At 34.1% G+C, this 9,932-nt stretch overlaps 2 protein-coding genes across 2 annotated transcripts; both read right to left on the bottom strand.

Annotated features, from left to right (window-relative positions):
• Window positions 1–3,074: 3,074 nt before the first annotated feature.
• LOC129888309 (uncharacterized) lies at window positions 3,075–5,093 on the bottom strand. Its single transcript, XM_055963314.1, has 4 exons — window positions 4,528–5,093; window positions 4,124–4,383; window positions 3,695–3,877; window positions 3,075–3,600 (listed from the first exon to the last, which is right to left on the bottom strand). The coding sequence occupies exons 1-4, from the start codon at window positions 4,955–4,957 to the stop codon at window positions 3,292–3,294; spliced, it is 1,182 nt and encodes a 393-aa protein (XP_055819289.1). The 5' UTR covers window positions 4,958–5,093; the 3' UTR covers window positions 3,075–3,291.
• A 277-nt stretch (window positions 5,094–5,370) lies between these two features.
• LOC129888308 (uncharacterized) lies at window positions 5,371–7,112 on the bottom strand. The gene is made up of 6 exons (XM_055963313.1): window positions 6,794–7,112; window positions 6,590–6,707; window positions 6,298–6,485; window positions 6,091–6,185; window positions 5,810–5,959; window positions 5,371–5,713 (listed from the first exon to the last, which is right to left on the bottom strand). The coding sequence occupies exons 1-6, from the start codon at window positions 7,110–7,112 to the stop codon at window positions 5,576–5,578; spliced, it is 1,008 nt and encodes a 335-aa protein (XP_055819288.1). The 3' UTR covers window positions 5,371–5,575.
• Window positions 7,113–9,932: the final 2,820 nt, after the last annotated feature.

The following is a 9,932-nucleotide window of genomic DNA, read 5'->3' as shown; positions in this document are numbered from 1 at the left end:
TGTTCAATATTATCACTTTTCCACCACTTCTAAGCAACACACCTCCTCCATGTCCTTACATGCCCTTTTCTCAAGAAATCAACACATCACCCCTAATTCTGTTTCCCCTAACAGTCAGTTTTTGTTACAAAATGTATGCCATGATAGTGAACCACTACCTTATGAAGAGGCAGCAATCAACCCTTCTTGGCAAGAAGCCATGACTCAAAGAATTTGAGGCACTACTTGCAAACCACACCTGGATTTAATGACACTGCCTGTGGGGAAGAGGGCCATAGGTTGTAAATGGGTATACAAGGTGAAGCACAAGGCAAATGGGAGTATTGAGAGGTTCAAAACAAGGTTAGTTATGAAGGGTTATACACAACAAGTAGGGATAGACTATGTGGAAAAAATTTCACCCATTGTAAAGATGAAAACTGTGAGATCCTTGAATGTCACTGCTGTAAAAAGAGGTTGGGAAATCTCTCAGCTTGATGTCAATAATACCTTCCTCCATGGGGATTTTCATAAGGAATTTTATATGAATGCACCTCCTGACCTAGTGGTTGATGCTCCTGGTATAGTCTGCAGGTTGAATAAGTCATTGTATGGCCTCAAACATACAAGTAGACGATGGTATGAGAATCTCATTACTGCTCTATATTCAAGAGGATATGCTCATTCAGTTAATGAATATTCCTTGTTTTACAAGAATTCCAACATATCAACTGTCTTTGTATATGTGTATGTAGATGATGTGATACTGACAGGTACAAATTCTGAAGAAATAGATTCCCTAAAGAAGTTCTTGCATGATCAGTTCAAAATCAAGGACTTGGGAAGACTACATTACTTTCTTGGTCTAGAAGTTTTATACAAGACTGATGGAGTACTTATTTCACAAAGAAAGTTTGCTTTAGATCTCCTAAAGGAATTTGATTGTCTACATTGTCCTTGCTCTCCTTCTCCCCTTGATCCATCTCAGAAATTAAAGGCCAACGAAGGAACGCCTCTCTAAGATCCTACGATTTATAGAAAATTTTAGGAAAGTTGAATTTTCTCACTAACACTAGGTTGGACATATCCTATGGAGTCCAGCATCTCAACCAGTTTATGCAGGACCCTAGAGAGCCTCACTTACAGGCGGCTTTTCATCTGCTAAGGTACATTAAAAGGGATCCAACACTTGGAATTTTTATGTCCAATAGTCCAGACTATACAGTAAGAGCCTTTTGTGACTCTGATTGGGAAGCATGCCCAGATTCTAGGAGATCAGTCTCAGGATACATTGTGCTACTAGGTAATACTCCAAATAGCTGGAAATCAAAGAAGTAGGAGATTGTGTCTTTATCTTCAGCTGAGGCAGAGTACAGGTCTTTGAGAAAGGTTATTGGTGAGCTAGTGTGGTTGAACAGACTCTTTGAGGAACTAACTGCTCCAATTTCCACACCTTATGTAGTTTTTTGTGACAGTCAGTCAGCTCTCACATTGCCAAGAATCCTATGTTCCATGAAAGAACTAAACATATAGAAGTAGACTATCATTTTGTAAGAAACAAGCTACAAGATGGCCTCATGAACTTGCATCATGTGACTACTTCTGAGCAGTTAGCAGACATCTAAACCAAAGCCTTGACAGGAGTCAAACATTCAGCTATACTTGGCAAGTTGGATATGAGAAGTACACCTCCAACTTGACGGGGGTATTAAAGATTAGCTTAGATATTATTGAGCTGAGATATTTTATTTGTAATGTTGAGTCTGTACTTTCTGTTAGAGTTAGTTAGAGTTAGTCACAGCTTAGGACTTGTTCCTTCTAATTGATTAGTTGTCACTAGTGTGTAGTTAGTTGTATGTATATAATCTTCACTCAATGAATGAAATCAGTTTTCACTTTTCCCAAATTGATTCTCCTCGTTTAAGATGCTCCCATGGAGCTTGCATTCAAGGTGGAATTGCACCATTCTTACTGATTTTAACAGTTTCAAACAAATTTACTATATTTATGTCATCTTATTTAGAGTAAAATGAGAATTAAAAAGTTATATTGGTTCTAAATATAAAGATATATCCTTCTCACGATAGACTAAAAGGGAACGTGTGTCATCTGAGAGAGGAGGTAATTCTGTGACAATAAATCATCTCTTATTTATTTGGTTGCTAGAGGTACCATCAGTTTCCAGTGTCCAGTGTCCAGTGTAAGAAGTTTGGTACATGCATAATTTAGATCGTTCATTGATTTATTAAGTGATAATGCAACTGTGAGTGGTAGATCGACCCATGTAGTGCGTGCATTTGAGGGTGTGTGTGTGTGTACTATTAGCTACCAGTGTATAAATAGGTAACTGCGCATGCATGAATGTATGTTCTGAAAAGAAAAGACTGCAAAAAGGAAATATTCTTCTTCAATCCATGCGTTTGCAGGCACTCTTGGGTACTAGTGCTCTTAAAAGGATGATTCATACACCAACGCTCATGCTGATTTAAAGATTAGGTGCAATGGCTTGAAAGACCCTTGCACTTGTTCTTGTTTGTCATCCTGGCCCCTCTACTCCCTGGAGTTACATCGAAACACCTCAACTCAATCAAAACAAGTATTTTGGACAAGCTTAGGTGGCATTAATTTAGTTGAGTTGGAAAAAGTGTGCTATACACGCATATAACGAGAGTTCAAAACACTTGTTTTGGTCGAGTTGAGGTGTCCATATGAAAATACATGGGGTAAAGGGACCGGGATGACAAATTGGAATAAGTACAAGGGTCTCCCAAGCTTTTTCACCTAAAGAATATAATGGACAAAGTTCCAATTAAAGACTTATTAAACAAGTTCTTGATAGGATCTAATTTAGTGGACAAGAATGTTTTCTTTTTCTTCTGCAACTGCATTTGTACAAGTACACTTCTGTAGAAATTGGAAGCTTTAAGAACATACATAATCCCTACAACTTATTACAAACCCTTTACTTTCTAAATGATATTACTAAGTACTAAAGCAAGTTCAAGTTGATTATTTCTATTAAATATTCGAACAAACAGACAATATTTATTCATCTTGTTGAGGTCATGTTGACGGTATCAAACTATCAGTAGAAATAAGAGTGCCAATAGATCATGTGTTTTCTTGAGTTATCAAATTAGACCAAGACATGCATAACGTTTTTCACTTTCCTTCCATTAGTCGAGAAAATTTCTATTTAAAATTGATATTATTTCTATACATGGTGTTGAACTGCATGCTGACTGAGATGAGATTAAATGGACCAACATGTAAGTGAAGAGTATTCATATACGTGTTGAACAGCTGATGATATCAATTTGGAGGCATAAGAGCTGCAGAAGCGCTAATGGTATTTTGAGTTATCTGATTAGGCCAAGACATGATATGCAGTCTAATACCTTCACTTCTTCCCATTGCTAAATTGAGTGTGTCCTTAATGTCAGCATGATCACAGCAGTATATTAGACCTTCTGAGCTAACAGTTGATGGCAAAAGACTATTTCCTTCTAGCCTTGAAATCACAAGATGGTGCTTGCTTTTGTTTGCCTCCTCAAATAAATGCACTAAACCGGCTCGTTCTGCAGCTGTCCCCTTTTCTACTGAGTAAATACTGACAAATCCCTGAAAAGAGATATAAGAAAAAGAACATGTTAAGAAAATCTAACTTATCATTTCATAGTTACATTTTCGGAAAAGAAAATGCAATGACTACTACTTCATCTGTTCGTTTAATGTCTATTCCAAATCTTGCTTCTGTTGGTTCAGGTGTTAATTCAAGTGGAACCTCTGCAATTCCTGGTAGATACCATAGCCTTACACCTTGTGCGGATTGGTTACCAACATAGCCATCTAGTTGCCTACTCCAAGTGAGATCTTTTCCACTAGTGTTTCTCTTCTCCTTTACACAAAAAGCATGAAGAAGAACGAAAAGATTAGTTGACGATGCAACTTTTTGTTTGGGTGAACTCATTTAGTTATATACACTGACAGCTTAAAGAATTTTCCATCTGTTATCCAGGTTAGTAATCCCCTTATTTTGTACAGTTATTTGTAGTGATTTTAGGTGATTTAATGTTGTAAAGAATTATTTTACACTATCAATGTATAGAAATTAAACTCGACCAGAAAAGGTAGAGAGGAATACCAAATTGTTGATTTGCTCGGTTTGAATGTTAATGAATACAAGAGGGATTCCTGAAGATACTGCTGCTGAAAACCAGGCCATGGTACGAACTAATGTGGCTTCTACTCTATACTCTCTTGTCAGAGGCATAAAAACTATGGAGCATACAACTGTAGAACGAGAATCTGGTAGATAAGTTCCCACCTTCATCTTCCAGTCATATTGTAATCCCATTTGGTTATACCCCCGTGATCCCGAATTGACCATTCTTCTGCTCATTTCTGCATCATCAAACAAAATTCCGCTATAAATAATTTATGTACGATGTTCCTGGTAGACTGCTGCAAAAATACATAATACGCAGACAGTATAAAGATGTTTTACTCTATTTAAATGTGTAGTAGTAGTGGAAGGAAGAATTATACCCTGGAGTTCAGTGCAACGTTCGAAAGTTAATTCTGCTATAACAGCAAGATGTCTCTCATCAGATGCTGCTCTAACGACAAACCTTTTCTGGAGATTGGAACGTCGTTCAACTAAGACATATCCTCTGAGTTTAAGTGTACTCTCTCCCCTTCTAACCTTGAACCAAACAAAATGTCCAGCAATTTTACCAAGAAATAAGGTTAACTCTGACCATGCTTTGGCCTGAATAAAGGAGTCATCATCAGCAGCTAATTCAGCAATACCTTCTATGATGTCCCCTGGGAGTGGCATGCTCAGATCCCATCCATCTGGATCTTTTTGCCTCACTTTCTTCACACCAACAACTTTCTCAACATTCGCCATCTGCTTCTTCTTCTTCTTCTTGAAGATGGAACAGTAGTATTTCTTGAGTAGCCGCAATAGCTTCATATATATCTAGCACTGATCAACCCTTTCTGTTAATGAACTCGAGCACGGACATCTCAAGGTGAATTAGATTTCTAGTTGTGAACGTCAGAAAGGTACTGTGGTCTTCAATAATTTGCTTAGAGAAATATTCTCTCTGGTTTGATGTATCCGAAGGGTCATTTATCAAACAGGCCGGCTCTACAGATTCTTGTGAGCAAAACGCCAACAAAGTGAAAAAACAACAATCTGAACTAGAATGGAAATTGCTCCAAAACATGGTATATTCTGAGAATAAAACAAGGAAATTTTGTCCTTTTAACTACTAGGATGTTGGCATGAGTACAAACAAAAAGCAAACATAGAACAACCAATGGAATGTAGTTCTAACAAACTGCTGTATTAACTCTAAGACACTCGGAAATGTGGGCTTATGCTACATAACAAACTTTATTACAGAAAGAAATATGAAAGTTTCAAACTCCTAAATTCTGTATATACACAATATAACTCATTTTGTACATTTAAATCTGCCTTCAACTATAAATACAATAGAAATAAAAAATACAAGTAATAAGCGAAGTCTGTAGAGACAAAAAATGGTTGAGAATTACTATTAACTTATAAGAAACCTATGTGATGTCATTGAATTCTTTTTAAAATGTTAGCAAGTTCCTTTTCCAGCTTCCTGATGTCGATCTTTGCACTCTCCCTTTCTTTAACATCAGTAGAGCTTAAACTCTTTCCTCGCTCCGATATCTTCCTCTTAATGCTTTTAATCTGCAATCATTTCCAAGGCAATAAATTCCGTGACCTCAATTATCAAGGCAATGTAGAAATGAGGGGCGGGATGGTGGAAGGGAAAAAAGAAGAGACCTTTCTATAGGGCCATCTTGGTAAGCCATCCCTTCGGCAAATTTTTTTCATCACAGTAGGACATATTTTCAATTTCTTAGCTGCTGTCTCAATGGGAAGATGGAGATATCCTGCAAAGTCTTTCAATTTCAACTTTGCAGTTCTTTCCCTCTGCCCTATCAAAGAAAAAAGTGATCAGAATGCAAAATCTCTACATAAATGTAGTATCAGAGAAAATGAACAATCAAGTAATTTTTTGATGCCATATATATTAATAAGCTCTCTGCGTGCAAACTACAAACCTGTGCTGAAAGGGGGATCTTTTCGTGTCTCATGTCACTGCTAGTGCCCTCGTTTTTTTCGTTTGCCATTTCTTGCTGTTCCATTTGGATATCATCTGCATGTAAATATCGTGCAAGAACATTATCTCGGTGATACAGATGAAAGTACTAAAGCAATATTTTGTATAATTTATTCAGATGAAAGGACTAAGCAAAGACGCTACTTACGCGAAGTTGTTGGAGATAACTGAAGTAGACCATCAATGTCAATACAGTCACTACCGTCAAATCCAACACCTAAAGCTTGATAGAATTCACAGAGTGGATCTTCGAGCACCATATAACCATCACCCTTACAAGCCTCGAAATATTGAACTAAAAATTGCTTCACACTGCTTATACTATCATTGCTAAAACTGTTGAAGAAGAATATAAAACTAGAGTTAATTTCAGCAAACAAGTAAAAAAAGGTACATTATAAATAAACTAGAGCAATAGAGAAGGGTATGTAACTCCGTACTCATATGTTTGGGATGAGACATGGCTTTGATCAGAAAAATCCATTGTGTATTTCTCAAGACTTGCATGACTGATCCTTCCTATTGTTCCGAAAATTCCAAGCTTAGATATCAACAAGCCTGTGAAGGAAACAAACAACTAAATTACTTCAAAATTCCACAATCCCCCAAAACCAAAGAGAAATTTAAGAGATAAACACACTGACCATCGGCATGAGTTATTTCTCTTAGAATTTGGCAATTATGCAAATTATTATTATTATTATTCCCCAGAACATCACCCTCTGCATTGGTACTATTCCCAACCAAATGATTACTACATTCGTATGAAATGTCAAGCAAAATTGGATCATAGTCGGAGACACCAAAATCAGAATTCAAATTTGTTGGATTTTCATCTAAAGGTGGTGGGTGGTCACCGCCGTCAATGGTTGGGTTTTCATCAAAGAGTGAAATATTAACAAAAGAATCATCATCATCAAAAGGGGCATGATAAGGCACAATGGATGTATTATGATTGTCCATTATTTTTGCGACGCCGACGCTTGGCCACCAAGCGGCGCCACAGAGGATTGAAAGAGAGAGGAGAAAATAGAGTAGAAGATTAACAGATTTCAAAAGAATAGTATATAAGTACAAGGGGAAGGAGGGAAGAGGAAGTTAATAACCGTTGCATTCTTCATTTTGAATTTCTTTTTTTATTTTTTAATTTCTACTCTCCGGAAATTACGATGTGACGCGATGCACCATGAGGACTTACTTTAAACGACGACGTAATTACTCTTTTATATCTCTTTTCCTTTATTTTCAAAAAAAAAAAACTCATTTTTTCAAATCTTTCACATCACTTCAAAAACTAGCTTTTTTAGTTGCAATTTGCAAACCCCTAAAAAAAAGGGTACGTAAAATTATTATAATTTTAGATAGCAACAAATAAGAGACAACATATATAAGTCACTTTTCGACTTTTTATACTTCTTTAACCTAAACTTGAAGCCAAAAGGCAGGGGCGTTTACGAAAAATCAAAAAACTCTATCAAATCGAACCTCGAAGAAAAAAATGACAGTAATTTTATTTGTTTCATTTGATTTTATTCTTATTTTAAAAACCAACATAATTTGTTTAGGTTTTGATTTAAAGCAAAAATTACCGAAAGAAATTGAATCAAATAGACTATATAAATTTAAAAATTATAATTACATGTAGTTATACCAAAATTTATTTCAGACTCAATATAACTTGTCATTGAGTCCTTTAATTAAGAGTAAATATATCAAATTCTCTCCGACCTTGGCATGAAAATTTACTTTAGCATTTTAATTATACATATGTTTAAATATCCTCATTAACATCTTTTAAGTGAATTAAATATCCCCTTAAGGGGTGACGTGGCATAGTGAGTGCACTCACCTAAAAAATGCTTTAAAAATAAAAATAAAAAAATTGAAGTATAAAATCGTACACATGACATTTTTTTATTGGCCAATATATAATTAATAATTTAAATATTTTTTATAAATTAATATTTTTTAAAATATGCGAAATTTCTTATTTAGAGGTAACTGAAATTTGTGGGTCCCATTTTTAAAAAAAGGTATTTAATCTTCTTTTTCTATATTTATTTGTTTTCTTCCTTAAATATCTTCTTTTCCATTGAAGTACTCCTTATACATTTCTTCTTTCATATTAGCCATTTTTTTCTTCATTTTTATCCCCCACCTCCGTCTACTACTTCCATTCCACCAACCCCGTCGATTTTACAAGTATAAACTTTCTTGAATTTTGAGTGACCCATTTTAATTTTTATTAATTGTGATGCAAAAAATGTGAGTCTATCAACTTTCTTATACAACCTTCATTATTTATTTACGTTGTCAAAAAAAATGACTTTTAAAAATATCCATTTCTGGGGCCAGATTTGTGGAGTTGGGGATGGGGGAGAGAGAGGGCTCCAATAAGAAAAAGTAAGTATGTCATTTTTTTAAAAAAAGACGGTGAATGCCGATTAAAAAAATAAGCACCGAAGGTAGGAAATGATCGGAAAAAAATAGTGAATGGGACCCACTTGTTAAAAATATTTAAAATTAATGAAAATGAGTCCATATTTTAAATTTAATTTTAGAAAATGTATTTTTTAATTAATTAATTAGTGTAATGAATTTTAATAAGTGTTTAAAGAAAAAGGTGAATAAGCCAAAAAAAATACTTAATTTAATGGTGTGGTGCTTACATGGTTGTGATGTAGTGCTTACATAACTATGATGTGGCGAGTGAGAGTGGTATTATACTCTCAGGGTGATACTTAATTCACTTGAAAGTTGTTAATGGGGAATTTAAATGTCCGTATAGTTAAAGTGTTAAAGTAAGTTTTGTTGTCAAGTTCAAGAGCGATTTGATGTATTTACTCTATAATCATTACTATTTAATTCAAATACCGTCAAGTATGAGGGGCGGCTCATGCTCATTAGTGGTCTAAAGGAAGCTTTAAGCTTTAAAAAATACATTAATATATTTTCTTAAGAAGTTTATTCTTCTACCTCTTTGAGATGCAGAATTGTTAATTTTTTTATAATTGATTTCTTTTAATAATTTTTTCAATTGATAATATAATAAATTAATTTAATCATTACTCCAAATGTGTCAAATATTTTCTAATAATTCTCTCCTATAAAAAAATAAATATTTTTTCTATAAATAGTACTTACTCAATATTGTTTTTAAAAAAAAATCTATAACCTACTATTGCTAAAAAAAAAAAACTCAAATTTGGAGATTCAAGGCACTTGCCTTTTTTTCTAACCCTATCGAGCCGCCTTGGTCAATATATCTTGGTATATCACAAGTTCACAACTAAATCTTCAATTTTTACACAAGAAAAATTCATTGTAAGAAATTTTATTATATTTCTTTAAAATGATTAAATTCTTGAACAATGCATCCGATATTTGGACGAAGCTACATATATAACTTGATTAAATATTTATTTATTATTATTTTCTATAGAGTAATTAATTTGGTAGTGTTATGTTCGAATATAGTCAACATAATATGTGTTTGAAAGTGTATTATCATATATTTTATTAGGAAAAAGTATAGATAAAAAACAAAGCGATGAAAAATCGACTTAATTGATTTGATTTGATTCCAATATTTAAAAAATCAATCTAATTAGCTTGATTTCCTTTTAAAAAATATTGATCCAAATGGAATCAAGAACACTCCTACCAAAAAGTATATAATTTGAATAAAAATACTATAACTCAACTCAGACAATAAAAAAAAGTGAAAAATCAAAAACAAAATAATTTTAGTAGCCATTTGTCCTAAACATATCTTATGACACT

This window comes from Solanum dulcamara, chromosome 5 (genome assembly GCF_947179165.1).
Source record: "Solanum dulcamara chromosome 5, daSolDulc1.2, whole genome shotgun sequence".
NCBI classification, from domain to species: Eukaryota; Viridiplantae; Streptophyta; class Magnoliopsida; order Solanales; family Solanaceae; genus Solanum; species Solanum dulcamara.
This window is presented reverse-complemented; position numbering and strand designations above follow the sequence as displayed.